The sequence below is a fragment of the Rosa chinensis genome, chromosome 4 (genome assembly GCF_002994745.2).
Source record: "Rosa chinensis cultivar Old Blush chromosome 4, RchiOBHm-V2, whole genome shotgun sequence".
NCBI classification, from domain to species: Eukaryota; Viridiplantae; Streptophyta; class Magnoliopsida; order Rosales; family Rosaceae; genus Rosa; species Rosa chinensis.
This window is the reverse complement of record NC_037091.1, coordinates 42241835-42261651: the sequence shown is the minus strand read 5'-3', so window position 1 is coordinate 42261651 and position 19817 is coordinate 42241835. Positions and strand designations below refer to the sequence as shown.

The 19817-nt window shown below is 38.5% G+C and overlaps 2 protein-coding genes and 3 long non-coding RNA genes across 6 annotated transcripts; 2 read left to right on the top strand and 3 right to left on the bottom strand.

Moving 5' to 3' along the window:
• Positions 1 to 983: 983 nt before the first annotated feature.
• Positions 984 to 1970, bottom strand: LOC121052681. Of its 2 annotated transcripts, none has more exons than XR_005809786.1 (3): positions 1959 to 1970; positions 1734 to 1795; positions 984 to 1238 (listed from the first exon to the last, which is right to left on the bottom strand). It is a non-coding gene; the product is annotated as an uncharacterized LOC121052681 (long non-coding RNA). The 2 variants fall into 2 exon arrangements; XR_005809787.1 differs by having other exon boundaries at positions 1734 to 1791; positions 1959 to 1969.
• A 4420-nt stretch (positions 1971 to 6390) lies between these two features.
• Positions 6391 to 7674, top strand: LOC112199334. The gene has a single exon (XM_024340364.1). The coding sequence runs from the start codon at positions 6391 to 6393 to the stop codon at positions 7672 to 7674; it is 1284 nt and encodes a 427-aa protein (XP_024196132.1).
• A 5430-nt stretch (positions 7675 to 13104) lies between these two features.
• Positions 13105 to 13673, top strand: LOC121052679. Its single transcript, XR_005809783.1, has 3 exons — positions 13105 to 13175; positions 13266 to 13364; positions 13496 to 13673. It is a non-coding gene; the product is annotated as an uncharacterized LOC121052679 (long non-coding RNA).
• A 1431-nt stretch (positions 13674 to 15104) lies between these two features.
• On the bottom strand, positions 15105 to 15773 carry LOC121052680. The gene is made up of 3 exons (XR_005809785.1): positions 15483 to 15773; positions 15307 to 15394; positions 15105 to 15190 (listed from the first exon to the last, which is right to left on the bottom strand). It is a non-coding gene; the product is annotated as an uncharacterized LOC121052680 (long non-coding RNA).
• Positions 15774 to 16078: 305 nt separating this feature from the next.
• LOC112199333 (putative disease resistance protein RGA3) lies at positions 16079 to 19435 on the bottom strand. The gene is made up of 3 exons (XM_024340363.2): positions 17776 to 19435; positions 16215 to 17673; positions 16079 to 16110 (listed from the first exon to the last, which is right to left on the bottom strand). Exons 1-3 carry the CDS (start codon positions 18940 to 18942, stop codon positions 16079 to 16081), a joined length of 2658 nt encoding a protein of 885 aa, XP_024196131.1. The 5' UTR covers positions 18943 to 19435.
• Positions 19436 to 19817: the final 382 nt, after the last annotated feature.

Genomic DNA, 19817 nt, shown 5'->3' with positions numbered 1-19817 from the left:
AAATATTTAACTTCGAATTATAGGAACTTTAAAACTTACTCTTTTGAATACCTACTTGTATTTGGATCACGCGCGTGTCGATGCAGGCGTGATGGAGCGAAGCAAGTTGTGTAGAAGTTTGCAGCGACGTGGGGTAGCAGGGGCTGCAGAGATGCTGCAGTGGCAGCGAGTTGCAGCAGAAGAAAAGAGGAGCTGCAGAGGCAGTAGCGCTGCAGGGGCAGCAGCGTGCGCAGGTGTGCGCGGTAGGAGCAGATGCGCTGCAGGGGCAGGTGCGCAGCGGGGGCTGCGGGGCAGCAGGGGCTGCGGAGGTGCGCTGCAGGGGCAGGTGCGCAGCGAGGCTATCGAGGGCTAGGAGCTTGCGCAGATTTTTGAGGAGAAGAAATTCTTTTCGGGTTTTTGGGTTTTAGCTTTTGTGGTTTAGGGCTCGTGCTGATAACGTGTTTAAGTATATTGGTATTGAGAGAGATTGATGAGAGAAGTGTATTTCATTATAGAGAATAGGAGCCCTATATATAGGGATTACAAAGTGCATAATCTAATGTTACAAGGAATACCAATCCGTGTAGGATTGGGAAATCTAAAACCTTCTCTCCTATTCCTATTCCTAGTTTGATAAGGCACACTAAACTTGATTTTCCTTTAACACCTTGTTCTTTGTTAAGTAATCTCGTACTTTCTCACAACCATTCTCAACAGAGAACCCCATTACACCCAAAGCTCACAACCACTTGATCTCTCAGTTCTCTCCATGAAAATTATCAACCAACAGACTAACGCTGAAAGAACATAAGAATATTTTAGACTACCACAACTGATGCCATTTTTACCTAGACAAAGATAATTGCTCGAATCTCAGAAATACGGCTTGAAAAGTGCCGAGAAGCTCAAAGCTCACAATAAGCTCCACAACCATATTAGATTAACTCATAAACAAGCCTATGGAACCAAATTCTCCAGGTCCTCCGGGACTTGTTTGTAGCCCATTTGTTAAGCTTTCATGGAAACACCAAGAGAGCACAAGAATGTGATATCTGACAGGAGGTTCTTCATATAGCTCGCAGATAATAGAAGGTTTGTTTCCTAGAAACCATGCATGCTTGACTAAATGGCTTATCCAAGATGCAGATGGAGTTTGTTCTCAATATAGGGCAAAGTTACCAGTCTTTGCGAGAGCCAAACAAACAGCAGCCACCTGAGATCAGAATTTGATGCTCCAATTCCTTAATCTTTGGGACAATCTGAGTAAGAGAGGATAGGAGTCAGAGTGGACATTAGAGAAAAAAAAAAAACCATGTAATTCCCCAAACTGACTGAAACAAATTGATCAAAAATGTATCCAAATGCACATAGAAGAAAACATTAAATCAACATAAAAGAAATAGTTTGCAAAGGAAAAACTTATCCAGAGTTTGACCTCAGATAAATGAATGGTATCATTATGTAAAGGTGAATCATTATTGTACCACAAAGTGCTACTTGGAAGCAGATGATTGCAGAGATTGGAAATACAGAGAATTGTTGAAACTAATAAGAGGTAATTGATGTTACATTCTATTTTGCTAAGTTCAGTATACAAGATGCTTGATACTTAAAAGTTTATGAAACACTAGACAACTAAGAAAGAAGAAAAGAAAAGTCCATCAAAAGAGGGAAAATAAAAAGAATAAAACAGAACATGAGCAGCATAACATTCAATGAAACAAATACACACATAAGATAGAGAACTGAAGTACCTGAACTTGGTTTGCACCATGTCAAGTGAAGCTGTTCTTCCATTTGAGCAGGATAGAGCTGCCTGGTGAGAAATTACAAATGATGCCAAAACAATTATAAAGCCAGAACTGCAGTAAGTAAATAGCCTATAGAGCAGAGTACAATGCATTTGAAAACTGGTGAATCAAATTAAAGAGGAACACAAGGAGGGAAGAACCGAAGAAGTAGGGGATTGAAAAGCTTACAATGATTTTAGGACTGGTTAACTTAGAACATCAATGGAAGTAATCATGCACAACTGAAATTTCGAGCACTCAAGGCACATGTTTCCTCTGGAACTTGAACCCCATGAATATCTAGTTTAAGGAGGCCTCTCATAGCTTCAATGCAGACCTGATTTCAAAAGATGATACGTCAGTGCTGAGGAAAAGAAAGAGAGAATGATAACAAGTGTACTTCTTTTATTAATTGCTTCAAACAGCTTTTCCACAAAAGACCAATTACACACTTGCTACACTGAATAGTTGTGAAGGAAAGAATCTGCGGATAGTTTACAGTTGTGGAGGTGAAAGGGATCAAGAAAGTTTACAGTTGATTTTAAACAAAGATCTGAGCATCTAGGATATCAAAGTTAACTTTGGCATCCATCCAGATTATTGGAATACAAGTAATCTCACAATTGGGACCCCTCAGCATAACTTCACATAGATGGTGAAAACCAATAATTTCCAGATGCAGTAATATGGTGAGGTTGCTGCTAGATTCAGCGGTAAGTAATTCTTCACATCATTGTTGCAGGGATCACAATTGTCTGACAACCACAAATGAATCGATGAGGGTTTAAATTGTCTGGCAGGTACTTTACTAACAAGAATTGCCATTGAACATCTCTACCTCAACCCAAAATAAGAACAATAATGTTACATCCTTATCGATGTCTTTTTGGTTATACTAGAGGATGAACTTCCCCATCACAAAAACTAGTACTTACAAAGGAAAAGAAATAATGGGACACTGGAAATGAAAAAAACTGATAAGTTAAATAACTAGCTGAAGGTGATACAAGGAAAAAGAACATGCACAAATTACTCATTTGAGAAAGATACTTACAATCTACCTTTGGAATGTAAGAAGCCAGCCACTCATGTCAGCTGTCCTCATCTTTTGTTTGCATAGCTTCCACTTTAGGTGGATACATCTCAATTTCTCATCCTTATAGCGGACGCTGATTAATACCTGAGACAAAGAAATTATAACAGGTTACAATGACTATACAACTTATGAATAAACTGAAGCAAAGTAATTAAGCAATCATCCTAGTAGGGTTGCATCAATAAATTCCAAGTTCATTATGTGTCATAAACATCAGAAGAAAACAATGTTGTGGAAATTTCTTTATCAAGCCACTACTAGAATTATGCCATCAGACATCACCACTATTAAATCGGTCGGAATTGCACGCGATGTAAAAAATACATCCTAACATCAGTTTGTGAAAAATCGATTTCTATTGTGATTATAAACATCGGTCGTTAAATTAACTGATGTGTAAAGTCTTGTTCAAAAATTTTGAAAAAACGCGGAGGGACTAACTTAAAACATTTGAGAGGCGCGGGGACTAAATTTTCATTCCCCCCAACACTTAGTATTTTCAGACAAAAAACTCTCCAACCCTAGCTAAAGCGACTCCCACTTTCACTTCGCGCAGTTCCTTCACCTTGGCCGACCTCGTTCTACGACCTGAGCTCGTTCTCCGACTCGACCTCATCCTTCAACGACCCGAGCCACCTTCAGCTCCTTCACCGACCCAAAACTGCCTCGATCGACCACGACCACGATCTCCTTCAGCGAGCTCCTCCGACCTCTTTCTACGACCTGAGCTCGTTCTCCGACCCGACCTCATCCTTCAACGATCCGAGCCACCTTCAGCTCCTTCATCGACCCAGAACAGCCTCGATCGACCACGACCACGAACTCCTTCAGCGAGCTCCTTCAATGACCTGACCACGAACTCATTCTCCCACCTGAGCTCGTCATTGTCCGACTTGAGCCGGCTCGAGGTAGTTCTCCGATCGCCACCATCGTTGGTCCGCTCTCTCTCTCTTCTCTTCACCACCAGTGCTGGTTTTCTGGCCGGTTTTGATCTAAAGTTTGGGTCTTTGCTGGTTTTCTGGTCGGTTTTGATCTAAAGTTTGGGTTTTTTTTGTTTAATTCTTATGTATTTCAATTGGGTTTGTTTTTGAATGGCTTAAAGCTCTAAATGCTTTGAATGTTTTTGTTTTTGATCTTTTGAGTTGTTCATGTCGATTATATTTTATTTTTGAAACTTTTAGTTCTTAGTTTGGTCTCATGAATTGAAGAGTTTTGCTGTTGAAACTATGGTGCTTAGATTGCTTGGTTTGGTCTCATGAATTTGGGATTTCTGTTGAAACTATGGTGCTTAGATTCGTTAATTTGGTCTCATGAATTTGGGTTATGTTGGAACTATGGTGCTTAGATTAATCTCAGTTAATCAGTTTAATAAAGGGCTTTGCTTTTGCCAGATCGACATCATGAAATGTCTTTGATTGTTCAAGTTTTGCGGTTTCTTTGTATTTGTTTCATTATCCAAGCTACTGTCCTTATCTGTGTTATATATTCTGCTAGCTGACTTGAGATGTAAATGGTTTATAAGGTTTGATTAACTTTGTTTTCGTCCTTTGTTTTTGTTGTTAGTGGGGAGTTTGAAGGCTAGGACCTATTAATTTGGAATCAAAAAAGTAAAATCAAAATGCCGTGAAACAGGAACTGTGTTGTTTGGTGGTGTTGCTCCGCGCCATACCGTAATTGTATTCACTCGGTGAGACTACACCTTCTCTGTTGTATAGTATGTTTAATGAGTTGGCCATGCCTTTGTCAATTCAGATTATAAGGTGTAGAAATTGATGTAAATATTGAAACTGGGATACCCATTTAGCTCCTGCATCTCATTTTCCATTTATATGCTCTGCAATATTGTTAACAGCACTGTAACTATATTTTTTTTCTTTTGGTGTTTATGAAAAGTTTCTTTTGTTACGAATCAAACAAAAACTTATCTTAAGTGAAATGGTTCCTTTTAAATAAATAACCTGTTAAGTATCTTTTTTCCCCACAACTTTCTTTGATCACATAGAGCAATGGAATGATGTTTGCTTTGTTTCTTGTTTATCTTTCAATTTCTTACTGATCATTGCTATTTTGTGGGTTTAATTCTGCAGGAGAAACTGTTTGGTTGTTGAAGCAATCTTTTATTTGGTGATTTTATAGTAGGTAGAGTTGTGAGAATGTTTGTTGGGGTAACCTGGCCTTAAAGAGATACAGAGCTGAGCTAAATACTTTGGGAAAGGCAGAACATGCCACTGATCATTGCCTTCTGCTAACTGTACTGAGTTTGCCAGGTACAAACCAATATTTCATTTCCCTTCTGACATGGACATGCTGTTGTTAATCTTACACAAGCTCCATTTGGATTCTTTGACATGTCTATTAGTTTTCAAATGTTCATTAAGAAGGATAGAATAAGATAACATGATTGCCACATGTTGATGCCCTAAGATAACCTTTTTACATGTTTTTGTGATGATCTTTTCGATTCTGAAATGGGAAAAGACCAGTATTCCTATACCTATATTTGCAAGCAAGAGCTGCATATATAGCTATTCTCTTTATGGCTTTATGTTACTAGTTCTGAAACAACATGTTGACAATATTACTATGAATGTCCCAGACTTCTTTCTTTTCTACATCAGCAGCAATTGAGCAATTTGACTTCGATTTGTATTCTTGTTTTCCGTAAGGCAGATTAGATTTATATATGTGTGGATTGAGACAATTACTAGTCATTTGGAAATTTATATATGTGTGAACAATTATGCAGGCATATGATAAAAGGGAAAAGTAAAGAAGCTTTCATTGCATAGATATCAAGTACGTCAACAAGGTATACTAAGTAATGTCATACCCTAATATCATTGAACTTCTCTTTTCATAGTTGCAGTCTAAAATACATGTCAGTATGTGGTTTTGCAAGATCAAATTATTTCATACTTAAATCAGCCAAATAGGCCCTGTAACTTTGCTATATCCAGAATTTATGGAGGATGGTGGGCTGCACTACATCATAGTCTAAAGTGTTATTATGACTTAACAGGTCATATAAATAGCAAGGAGAGGTAATTGCAACAGCAGTAGAACAAGTTCACCTCTTCCTCCTCGGAAACCATAGGTAATACTAGCATCTCTATAAGAAGGCAAAGTTAAATTTGAGTTCTCTTGTTCTGGCTCAAAATAACAGATATATAAATGTCTTTGAGCTTTGTTAATGGTTTATTTTAATCATACAAAAATATTTTATTCCACTTTAGTATCATTATTTGTATTGAAGTACTTTGTTGAATTGTTTATTCTAGGATTAATTGGACAGTGAGGCATTGGGGCAGATTATAGTTACTAGTTTTGGGAAGGGCTATTCCTTGTTGACGCTTCCATAGTCAGGTTAGATTGTCATTGATCTTTTCGTTGGTTTTCCATTTGTTTGTCTTGGTCTTCGGTATTCTTTATATGAGGAGCTTGATTTCCATTTTGTTGTTTGATGTCATGACTTCATTAATTGAGTGTTTTATTTTTTTTTCTGTTTTTTTTTTAAATGTTTCAGCCATGGATAAATCTTGGATTAATGAAGATAGGAACACTTTAAAGTATGAAATGGGTGTTGAAACTTTCTTGATTTTTGCTGAAGAAAATGCTAGCAACCCTAAAAGAATTCCATGCCCTTGCTCAAGATGTGTAAACTTCAAAAAGAAGTCGATTAAAGTCATTAGGGGACACTTGTTTGATTACGGCTTTAGTTTGGGCTATACAAATTGGATTTGGCATGGAGAACCTACTTTGTCCTCCTGTGCTAGTGCACCTATTGGCTCTCCTCCAAACCCTCAGTTTTGTTCTGAAACTGTTAATATGTGTGAAGCTGCCTTTAATGAAGGTGATTATGATGAGGAGTCGTATGAGTTCAATAAGTTTGTCGAGGAAGCAGAAAGACCATTATTTGATAATAGTGACCACACTAAGTTAGAAGCATTAGCGCAACTTCACAATTTGAAAGCTAGGTTTAGTATGAGTGATACTTGTTTTTCTGAGTTACTTGCCACTGTTGGGTCTTTGCTTCCGAAAGATAATGTACTACCTCAATCTCTATATGAGGCAAAGAAGACTCTCTCCAATTTGGGGTTGCAATATGAGAAAATACATGCATGTCCTAATGACTGCATATTATTTAGGAAAGAGTTTTCTGATGCAATTACTTGTCCTAAGTGTGGTGTGTCTCGTTGGAAGCTAAAGAAGGATAAATCTGTTAAAATGGGACAACCAGCCAAGGTGTTGTGGTATTTTCCTATAATTCCCAGATTTAAACGCTTGTATAAATCTGCTTCAATTGCTAAAATGCTTACTTGGCATGAAGATAAGCGAACTAAGGATGGACACATGCGCCATCCAACCGATTCTCCTGCTTGGAAGTTGGTTGATTATAAGTGGCCCGAATTCGCTTCTGAATCAAGAAATCTTAGGTTAGCATTGTCAGCTGATGGTATCAATCCACATAGCTCTATGAGTAGTAGATATAGTTGCTGGCCCGTAATATTGGTGACTTATAATCTTCCTCCATGGTTATGCATGAAGAGGAAGTTTATGATGTTATCTCTATTAATTTCTGGTCCAAAACAGCCAGGAAATGATATAGATATCTACTTAGAGCCATTGATTGATGATCTACGATCTTTGTGGGATGGGGTTAGTGATGTCTATGATGCACATAGGAAAGAATACTTCACTCTTAGAGCTGTTTTATTGTGGACCATCAATGATTTCCCCGCATATGGAAACTTATCGGGGTGCACCACAAAAGGGTACAAAAGGGTACAAAGCATGTCCAATCTGTGGTGACAAAACTTCTGCTATGCATTTGCCCCATAGTAGAAAAATGTCTTACGGTTGCCACCGTAAGTATTTGCCACGCTATCATCCATATAGGAGGCAGAAGAAGGCATTTAATAATGAGCAAGAATTCGAAGTTGCACCAGTACCACTATCCGGAGAGGAAGTGTTCAAGAGACTTCAGCATGTTGACTATGAGTTTGGGAAGGGAAAGAAGAAGAAGAAGAACTCGGCTGTAGATGCAGCTGCACCTTCTTGTTGGAAGAAAAAGTCTATTTTTTTAACTTAGAGTATTGGAAATCTCTTCATGTTCGCCATGCTCTTGATGTGATGCACATTGAGAAGAATGTTTGCGAAAGTGTGATTGGTACTTTGTTAAACATGCCTTTCAAAACAAAAGACAGTGTTGCTGCCCGCTTAGATATGGTTGAAATGGGTGTAAGAGTTGATTTGGGTCCGAAAATTGGGGAGAAAAGAACATATTTACCTGCTGCCCCATATAGTTTGTCAAGGGCGGAGAAGATAAAAATGTGCAAATCTCTTTTGTTTATGAAGGTCCCTGATGGTCATTCATCAAATATCAAAAATCTGGTTTCCATGGAAGATTTGAAATTGTATGGTTTGAAATCTCATGATTGCCACATGTTGATGCAACAATTGCTTCCGGTGGCCATCCGTTCGGTGCTTCCCAAACATGTGAGAATTTCTATAATGAGGCTATGCTTCTTCTTTAATGCTTTGTGCACTAAAGTGGTTGATGTGTCAAAGTTGGATAAGCTTCAATCTGATTTGGTGCTGACTTTGTGTGAGCTAGAGAAGATATTTCCTCCCTCATTTTTTGATATTATGGTACATCTCACTATGCACCTAGTTAGAGAAGTTCGATTATGTGGCCCTGTTTTTTATAGGTGGATGTACCCTTTTGAACGATTTATGAAAGTACTAAAGGGGTATGTCCGCAATCGTTTTCATCCTGAGGGTTGCATAGCTGAGAGCTACCTTGGAGAAGAATCTGTTGAGTTTTGCTCCGAGTTTTTACAACAATGTAGTTCAGTTGGTGTTCCTAAGGGTCCATCTAAGGTCTCTGGCCCACTTTCGGGTACGAAGCTGAAGTCAATAGATGAAGAAGTGAGAGACCAGGCACATCTCCATGTGTTGTTCAATAATGCTGAGGTGGATCCATATAGAAAGTAAGTATTTTCAGCAAGTATGATTTCTCTCGCATCTTCTTTGAATATGATCATTATTATCGCATGTCTAATTTTATATCTACTGTAGGACACATAAGAAGATTGTGGAGCAGCAATACGGAGGAAAAAAGAAGAGCAAAAAGTGGCTACAAAGTGAGCACAATCGCACCTTTGCCGATTGGTTTCAATCCAAGGTGTTAGCTGAACTTAAGTGTAGACCAAACAATGTCTCTCATACAGTGAGGTGGTTGGCTGGAAAACCAAGTTTTACAGTTTTTACTTATGAAGCCTATCGATATAATGGAGCTAAATACTTCACAAAGCAGAGAGACAATGCTAGAGCTGTCCAAAATAGTGGGGTGTCCTTAGTGGCTAAGACGATGCAGTTATCGAGTGCCAAGGATAAAAATCCGGTGGAGAGTGATATGACTTTTTATGGGTTTATTGAAGAGATTTGGGAGCTCGATTATCATGATTTCAAAGCTCCCTTGTTTTTGTGTCAATGGGCAGAGAATGAAAAAGGAATTAAACAAGATGAGTTTGGTTTCACATTAGTCAACTTTAATCGGCAAGGCCACATAAATGATAAATTTGCTTCTGCTGGTCAAGTGAAACAAGTTTTCTACGTTGAAGATCCCCTTGATGCTGACTGGTCCGTTGTGCTAATGACCCCGAATAGAGATTATCATGATTCTTTCCATGACGATGATCTAGGGGACACCATCATGGAAGTACAACCATTATGTGTAGAAATTCCATATTGCGAGGAAGATGAGAATGAGGATGATTCCACTTACATAAGAGCGAATGTTGAGGGGTTTTGGGTTCAGCAGTTCACCGCTGCAAGAGAACAATAGAGGTTTCCATTTTGTATGGTATTTGGTGCCTTCTACTTTTTTATTTCTGTTTTATAAGACTTTGAAACAAATTTGTGATTTATATAACTGCATTAGTTTGTGATACTCTTGTTGCATTAGTTTGTGATTTATATAACTGCATTACTTTGTGATTTATATAACTGCATTAAACCTCCACACTTTGTTGCCTTCTGATGGTCTTTTGATGTACATCATGTTGCTGTTGTATCTTGCTGCAATTTACTCTTTTGTTTCCCTTATATAGCATTTTCTTTATCAATTGTGAACATATTGCAGGTAGCAATGGGTTCCAAGAAGGGAATTCGCAAATCTCCAAGAGGCAAAAAATCAAAGAAAAAGAAAGATGAGGAGACTTCTCAACCTGAGACTGATGAAGTGCTTGAAGAAAAAGACGATTCTGTATCAGCCAACACTGTCACGAGCACTGAATCAGCTGCTGCTAGAGGGAAGCGAAATGTGGTTGCCATGTACAAGGTCTTGGTCAAGAAAGCTTTGGGAAAAAAGTTTAAAGTGACATACACTGACACGAGCAATCTAAATGGATCAATAAGGCACACTCTACAGTCTTATATAGGAATGTTGGCGCGGACTAAGGTGCCCATCAACATTGTAAGCTGGCCCGACGTGGACGGTGACTTGAAGGATAAACTTTGGCTCGATGTTAAGGTAATGATTTATAGTTTTCATTGTCATTATCATGTTTTGCTCATTTATATTGATGTGCCATTGTCATTGAAATGGTGCTGATGGGCATTTGAATCTATATTAATATTGAAATCAATTTGATACACTAAGCTGTAGTCACTGAATGTTTTATCTTTAATGCATAGGATACATTCAAGGTCGCCCCTGAAAGTAAGAAACTGGTATTGACATCTGCTGGCACTAAATGGAGAGCATTCAAGACCATGTTAACAAGAAAATATGTGCTCCCATACTTGGGAAAGAAGAAGAAGTTGAGAAAGCCACCAAGTCAATATGCATTTGTTGGGAGGCAGCCATGGAGGCAATTTGTGAAAGAGAGGACTACCGAGAAATGGCTGGTAATTATACTTTATGAAGTGAACTCTTATGCAAAATTTGTGATTTATATGTGATTGAGACAATTAATGGTCTTGTTTTTTTTTTTTTTTTTTTTTTTTTTTTTGTGCAGGAACTACATAATAAACAAAGTGAAAGAGTTCAGAAGAGAAAATATCATCATCGATTATCAAGAAAAGGATATATTGGACTAGAAGAGGAGCTGGTTGTAATCTGTTTGTCCTTTGTATTTTTGGTTTCCATTTTTATGAGCTTATTGATATCTATCAAGTGAATTGTATAGTGTATTTACAAAGAGTTTTAATCTGTGGACAGAAAAAGACTTTGCCTGAAGGAGAGGTAATAGATCGTGCAATTATGTGGAAGAAAGCCCGTCAACGTAAAGATGGGGACATAGATGAAGAGGCTAGAGCTGTGGTGACAAAGATAGTAAGTGCCCGTTAACTAGAAAAACATTGATATAGCTGCTGATTATTAGGATGAATTTTTGTAAGTAGTGTAATTTTTGGCTTATTTTCCCCATATGTAGCTAATCTGTCTATATCTTATTAGGATGATTTGTTGGAGAAGAAAAGTAAAGGTGAGCTTGAGATTTCAGGGAGTAGCGATGTTCTTTCTCAAGCATTAGAAACTCCTGAACACTCGGGTAGGGTGAGGGGTGTTGGAGGCTTCATCAATCCCTCTACATACTTTAAACTTCCGAAGCTGAAAAGGATTAGAATTACCAAGGCAGACTTACTAGCACGTGATAGAGAGCGTGATAGAGAGTTGGAGGAGACAAAGAAAATGCTCACTGCACAGCAAGCAAAGGCAAAAGAGCTCTTACATAAAAGGATTGCTGCATTAGAAGCAATGATAACAGGGAAGACACCCAACACTCCACCTTTGAATGTCCATGTTGTGGGAAACTGTAGAATTTCCCCTGTATCGGATAAAGGAAGTATCCATGATAGAACACTAACTACCTCAAATAATCTTGATGAAGCCAAGGTGAAAGAAGAGGTTCAGGACTGCGAGGTTGTTCCTCCCCCTAATGAAATGGTAACTATATATTATTTTAATTCCAGTTCCATGATTTTTACTTTCATGTTATTTCTGAAATATGTTTACATTGGGCACTATTTGCATTTGGTTCTTCGTCTAGGGTGGCACATGTGAGTTAGCAGTGGATACCATCAGCAACATAGTTGCTTTTGGTACCGTATTTGAGGATGAGGATGTTAATAGGATGATACATGGAGTTTTGTTGAAGGAGGGGTGTGTTAGGGTGTCAGTGGATGGGGCCATTCAAGCTGAAGCACGACTTCCTTTCCCAGTGGAGGGTGAGATGGGATTGGTTGGCCAAGCTGTTGGAAGTCATGTGGCTTGGCCTGAGGAGCTTGTTATTCGAAGAGTGAATAAGGTAAGGACCTAAATTTGATCTACATATTGTTGTTTGAAGTGAGTGTGAGTTGTTGAAGAAATTTATTTAGTAGGATCAGCTTCATTTTGCCACTGTAGGATGTGCTAATTAAAGTCAATTTCATTAAATAATGATGTGATTTAATTTATATGCTAACAGAAAAAGAAAAGGAAGATGGATTTTGTCAAACAATTGTTTGATCAAGCTAAGCTAAACTCATTTGTACCAAAGCGCTGCAAATTATTGTATAAACATGCCAAAACTATTATGAGCCAAACTAGTGAGTCGATAAGCACGGTGTTGGACGATAAAGTCTTCGGGTTACACAAAGAGCTCTTCATATTGACTGAGAATGTCACTGATCTTTTAGAAATGAAGAAGATTGGCCAAGGAGTGATAGCAGCATACATGGCGTAAGAACCTTCTTACTCAACACCCAAACTTTGATTTTAAATGTCTCAAGTTTCAGCAATTTAATTAGTCTATTTTGACACAGGCACCTACATGAAACTCTTACTGAGAGAGATGAGTTGGACACCTTTGCATTCATTGATCCTGCAGCCACATATAACTGTGAGAGATCAGGATTTGGTCCTTACTTAGTGGATCGGTTGAAAGAGGGAAAGGCTGATCGTATATTCTTTATGCCCTACAATCCGGGGTAAGTATTCTTTTTATACTTTTAGTGGTCAGCTGCATTCTGCTTGGTTAGTTGCATCATGTGGGCTATGAAATAATGTAGGGAACATTGGATTTTGACAATCATTTGGGAGGATGAAGTCTACATCTTAGACCCTTTGCCAAAACCGGTCCATTACACGGCATGGGAAACTGCAGTGATGAAGTAAGCAATGTTATGCTTCTTTATTTTAATTTATTTTTCACCAAGTAACATTTCTGCTGAAACTGAACACACTTGGTGGTGCATGCAGTGCGGTTAAAAGTTACAATGCTGAAAAGGGGAGGGCTAACAAAATGCCTAAATTAAGACTACTCCCGGTAAGCATTGTATATGTGGTTGATTGAGTTATAATATTTGATTTAGAGTGATAAAGTCTTTCAAATTTAATTAATAACGTGAATAAATAGGGCGTACCTAAACAACCGGGTGGAATTGAGTGTGGCTACTATGTTATGCGGTACATGAAGGATATTATTAATGATGACACACTTTCCTTTTCGACCAAGGTATACGTATTAGGAATTAACAGAAACTTTGGTTTAAATATTAGCCCATTTCATTATGACTTACATTGATATATGTTTGTTGTGTATATATATATATATATATATATATATATATATATATATATTTGTAGTGGGCGGTAAAGACTCGGAAAGGATATACCCAACAACAACTTGACGAGGTGCGCATGGAGGTGGCCGACTACTTGCAGACCTTGTTGTAGATTCTGACTAGGATGGGGATTTTGAGTAAGGCTAGATAGCTTTTGGTTCACTTTGACTACTTACAGACCTTGTTGTAGATTCTGACTAGGATGAGGATTTTGAGTAAGGCTGCTAGATAGCTTTTGGTTCACTTTTTTTGTAGTAGATGAAGTGAATGCAGCAATTATGAACAAAATTGCTATATATAGGCATTGTTAGGCTAGCCTTGTAGTAGGTTAATTGGGGTTTTGTTTTGCCTATTTTGTGAACTGTCAATGATGATGATTTTGGACAAAATACCCCAATATATATTGAAATCACTTTGGTCAATTGTGGATATTGCAATATTATATAGCAGCAGCTACATATTTTGTGTACATCAATCCTCTTATTTCAAACTGATGTCTATGTATAAAGTTTAAATCAGTTATAGCTATAAGAACTGATGTCCAGTAAGAGAGATACATCAGTTCCAAAATCAAAATCGATGTCCCATTAACAACAGGAAATCGAATTATTATGTTGGAATCGATGTGCCATAAGCTACTGCACATCGTCTTTTAGACAAAGATCGATGTCCAATATAAGTATTGCCATCGATGAGGACAAGAAAACCGATGTTATGAAAATATATGGACATCGTTTTTTTTAGTGATTCGATATATTACATAGCATTAGACATCGTTCTTTTACTGGAACCGATGTAGTATAAGATGATTAACATCGTTTTTTCCCTAGAATCTGATGTTAATGTAAGTAAATAAATCGGTTCATATAATATTCAACTGTGTTTATTGAATAAGGAATGGTAGGATATGAGCCAAATTACACGTCTAAATCATGAACAACAAGAAACGTTCATGGTAACTGATGTGTGAAACAATATCAGTCATCGTTTTTAAGTAAATAACGATGTTAAAATGTATAGTTGGGCTATAGGATCTATATTTCTATAAGCATTAAAGGCAAAAATATGAGGGTTTAACAATATATAAACATATAAGTTTGTCAGAATTTAAACGTATTTACATCGATTTATAATGAAGAACCGATGTATATAATTATACCAGACATCGGCTAAAAACCGATGTCTGCATTTTCCAGATCTTTCTCATCACCCACTAAGACATCGGTCGGAATTCTTTTTCTCATCGGTTTTTGGCCGATGTCTGAGGCCATAATTCTAGTAGTGAGCAATGCACCACTGGTTTCAGATAACTCTGTATGCAGCTAAAAGAAATCCAATCCTTGAAAATTTGTAAAGGAAAGTTCCTTAATATTAAATCATCAGGGAATTAAAATGCAAATGGCAATCGTGGAATTGACTATTAATAAACAGGGTATAGATATATTTTTATTTCATTGAAAGTCTTCCTTAAAGAATGGAACATGGCATCCAAACCATTTCATGTAAAAGATGTGAAATTCTAAGTTTATAACAGACAAATGATTTCTAATAGTATGTCTATCCTCCATGAGAAAGCAAATATGATAAAATTAGATTGAAATGATTAAAGTATATTTTTCCAGTATCATGGTCACCTTATCTTCAATGAAACACAGCAGACAAGCCATACATGGGAGAGGTGATCATCACCTATTCTTGCCGTCAGGTACGATAGAGCCTGCCACCATATAATTTATGCCAAAAGGAAAAAGTAGGATTGGTTAATGCATTACTGGTTAAAGCGAAAAAAAAAAAGTGAAAAGAGAAGAAAAGACGGTGCTTTGAAAAGCTTACCCTGCTTTAGGTGGAAATTGATTAACCTTGTAACGTGTACAGACATTCTAGTTCAGTAAGGCAGGCATTGCATATCACCAATTGCCAACTGAGTTAAGAAAGATGAAAAATGAGACATAATAAGAAAGAGATTTGTAGAAAAAAGGAAATAAAGAGAATGTGGTAAAAAAAATTACACTGAAGATCTGGGATGTGAGAAATCTTGGGCCATTCTGGGCCAGTCTCCTTGGTGCATCTTTCTTTGAGCAGGGGACATCCGTCACTGCGGAGCTTCTTTAATTTGGTGAGGCTTGTCATAGCATTTTGTGTAGGCAGATACTTGAGATTCTCACAGAACCAGATTCTCAGAGACTCAAGAGATGTAAGATTTCCCAACCACTCAGGAAGAGCCTCTAGTCCCTTAAAATCACTTATCCAGAGTTGTTTTAAACAAGTTAAGTGCTGAATTTGTTGGGGCAGAGACTCGAGCTTAGGCCACCCAAACAAGCATAACTCAACAAGTTGTGAATTAGGAGGAAGCTGAAAATGAGGGAAGGCGTCCAGCTCCTCCCAGAACGCACCAATTCGGAGCGTCTTCAAACGAGTGAGGTGGTGAAATCCTACTGTGCGCACATATTTTAATTTCAACAATACAGTACCTTGAGAAATTTCCTCCTCCTCAAGGATAGATACTGACAAGGATAGTAGACTTGAGCAATCAGTTATATACAGATCCTCAAGAGAGGTGCAGAATTGGAGCCCACTCGGTAGGCTAAATAATCTCCAACAACTATCAATCTTCAATTCTCGGAGAGATGTGATGCCCTGTGTGATTGGAATTGATGTCAATTCATCACAATCCCTTATCTCCAATTCCTGAAGAGAGGTGCAGTAGTTGAGCCCACCTCCTAGGCTTGATAATCTCTTACAATGAGAAATCTTCAAGCTCCGGAGAGATGGCATGCCCTGTGTGATTGGAATTGATCTTAGTTTGTAACAATCCTTTATCTCCAATTCCTGAAGAGAGGTGCAGTAGTTGAGCCCACTTCCTAGGCTTGACAATTTGTCACAACTTTCAATATTCAATTTCCGGAGAGACGGCATGCCCTGTGTGATCCGAATCAACTCTAGGTTGGGACATCTAGATATCCTCAACTGTTCGAGGCAAGGAAATACCTTCACGACCTCTCCTCCTTCAGCTGATATCCATGACGGAAATCTAGCACCCATGAAACCGTAAATGTTCAAGCTTTGCAAGTTACCATGAGGTTCCAAGCCATCTAGTACCTCCGTCTGGTTTTCATTAGGTACCTCATTGTTTGTCCATGCAAATGTTAACCGACTTAAGTGACTCTTGTGCACCAAGCGAGCCTTCTTTGCTTCTTCTCCATCCCTTACATGTTCTAGCCCAATAATAATCAAGTGGCCTCTCAATTGGTTCAACCCACCCAACTCCTTAATTGCAGGACCTCTCTCCTCACCCACATTAAAGAAGGGCAATCTTCGGAGATTAGTTAATCGCCCTAAAATCCCAGCCTCAAATTTCATCTCCTCACCAAAGTAAAAATGCCTCAAGTTGAACAAATTTTGAATCACCTTCGGACACTTTTTAAGATTCCAAGGTAATCTCAATGTTTGGAGGTTATAGAGCTTGCCAATAGACTCTGGGGGTGCTTTGATTTTTCCATCAGAAAGATCTAGATATCTCAAGTGCTTCAGCTTGCTAAGTGAATATGGCAACTCCTGATTCTCAGTCTCACAAAAACCTAAGACACGTAAAGCTCTAAATTTTGGAAAAATGGTATTAGAGACCTCCCCGATATTTGAAAAGAATGAGCGCAGTCTTGATATACTTGATTTTGGCATCTTTTCTAGTATTGCAGTAGGAACCCGTGCAACATGTCGAATCTCATGATCATCCATCTCATGATTGAAGTCTGATGTCCAGCTCTCACACTTGGATACTTCGTTTGCAAGATCATGCACAAGATCATGCATCTTGCATTGAGAGATTATAACACCATAGTCATCCTCATTCTCTGTAGCATCTTGAAACAAGGAGTTCTCTAGTAGAGTCTCAAAATACTTATTGCCTATATCCTCCATTTCAATCTCTTGCTCGGTTTGGTGACCATGAGAAGGATGGAGAAAACCTTGAGCCATCCATAGTTGGATCAAGTTATATCTTTTAATTGAGGAACCTCTCTCGAGCATGGAGCAATATGCAAAACATTGTTTCAATGGTGATTCCAAATTGTCAAAACTCAACCTCAGAACCGACATGATCCTGCTATCCTCTTTGTCTGATGATACCTGCCATACTTTACTTTCCTTAATTGACTTCCATTCATTGCTACCATTCTTAGAACGCATCAAGCTTCCCAAAACCTACAGTTATTTGAGATTCAAATTTTAGCATAACTTCATCTATACATATCAAATAGTTCATCTCACATTAAATAATCAATAAGGTGATCGAAGATACCGTACCTTTGCCGCCAATGGAAGACCAGCACACTTTTTGGCAATGTCCCGTCCGATTCCCTCTAGATCTGAAGGAATCGGAGCATTAGGATCTGCAAATGCTCTATCCTTTATTATGGACCAACATTCATCATCCGATAGAGTCTCTAGATCGCACCTAGGAAGTGTTTCCATGATTGATGCAACCTTGGCACTACGGGTGGTGACAATCACAGAGCTTCCTTTAGCAGAATTTAGTTGCAATAGACAACGCTTCAAATCATCCCAATTATTAGCATCCTCATTCCAAACGTCATCAAGTACAAGAAAATACCTTCTCTCTTTCAACTGCTGCTGGAGGCTTCCAATCAATGCTTCTAGACTTGAAAGATTTGCTCCAGTCACGTCGTCATATGATTCCAGCATTCGATGTAAAATTGAATTGACATCAAAAGTATTAGATACATACACCCATAATGTTGCATCAAAGTACCTTTTCATTTCACCTTCTTTCAGTTGCTTGGTAACTGAGCGAGCCAAAGTAGTTTTACCTAGGCCTCCCAATCCCACAATGGCCATCACCGAAAGAATATTTTCTTGATTGTTGGAGTTGGTCAAGGTTGCAATTATATCTGACACAACCTGATCCCTTCCAACAATGGTTGCATCTTTCAAGGTGAATTCATTTTTGTCAACGAATGAGGTTGTTTCCCACTTATCTTTACTTGCTGCTGCACCTCCATTTGATCTCCTTGTCATGCCGAGTCCCACACTGGCTGCATGCTTGTAGAGATCATCCAAGGATGTGTTGATGTTGTTAATCTTGCGTGCCATCTTGAGACGAAATAAAACAGGATTGTTGCAGAAGAAGCCGAGTATCTTCTTATCCAGGCTGGTCTCCTTTATAACGATACGCTGAACTTCATATTCTATTTCATCCAGAATATCGTCTGCATTATAAGCTACGCTTATAAGCCTCTTCATCCAATCGGCCCTTGCCCGCAGTTTCCGATCTTCAGGTTCATGAGCAGCATCATTGATTATATTTCCAATCAGAGTTGAGGATTCTTTGAGCTTATTTATCTCTTCGCGGAACCCCCAGACGATATCGAGTCTCAATTGATCAGTAGCGAGTGAAATCACCTTACTCACTACTTCGCCGGCAGCGGATTCAAGGAGAGAGAGTACAAACATCTTTCCGGGGTTTTAAAATCACTCTCAATCTCAAGGGTTGATCACGCAGGCGTAGGGTGTCCCAAGTGTTGTTCTTGTAGAAGATATAGCTGGATTGTTGAGAATAGATGTTGCGTATGGTTGCCTTGGGATCGCTTTGCCTTCACTCCATGCCAGCTATAGCTTTATGAAAGAACAGTACACTATTCTATTGAGGATAGCTCTATAAAAAATTTAAGTGTCGTGTCTCGCTACCTATGTAGAATTGTTCACGTCTGTCTGTATAGAACATATTAGACTTGCAGCACAGGCAAAGAACCAAGTGAACCCACCCTTACAAGACTTGGGTAGCTTAGATACCTATTTCCAATTGTATTCCCAAGTTAACAACTGCTCTTCTTCATTAAGCAATGATCAACTTTTTGGCTAGGTAAGAAAGGGACCAAGTAGCAGTTATTCTTGACTTGGAGAATCAAATATGCTAGAGATGCAGAACACCAAGTTGTAAACTAACTTGACTCCAAGAAAAAGAATAAAGCCCCCATTTTTTTCTCAGATTTTGAAGAGTTCCAATGTCCATAATCCTCAATCTTGGGGCTTCAGGTGTTCAAAATGGTTTCAATATTTTGGGTAATTATTGTTGAGAATATATACATCCCACATAGGAAAAATGGGACCGTCTATGGGGTTATAAGGGTTTGGGCCACTCCATCCATTGCCAATTGGTTTTGGATGTGAACCCCAGATTACTTTATCATGATATCAAAGCGGGTTACCCACGCGTGCATGCCTAACGGCCACACGGGCTCCACGTCACCCAAAAATTGTCCCCGTGTATGGCTTGAAAATTCGCCACACGTGCGGGGGCGTGTTGAGAATATATACATCCTACATGG

Coding starts and splice junctions, on each gene's coding strand:
- LOC112199334 (XM_024340364.1), top strand. CDS start 6,391: ATGGATAAATCTTGGATTAATGAAGATAGGAACACTTTAAAGTATGAA.
- LOC112199333 (XM_024340363.2), bottom strand. CDS start 18,942: ATGTTTGTACTCTCTCTCCTTGAATCCGCTGCCGGCGAAGTAGTGAGT. Junction 17,674..17,775: donor GTCTTCCATTGGCGGCAAAG/GTACGGTATCTT, acceptor AAATAACTGTAG/GTTTTGGGAAGCTTGATGCG. Junction 16,111..16,214: donor GAGCTTGAAGATTTCTCATT/GTAAGAGATTAT, acceptor CCAATCACACAG/GGCATCACATCTCTCCGAGA.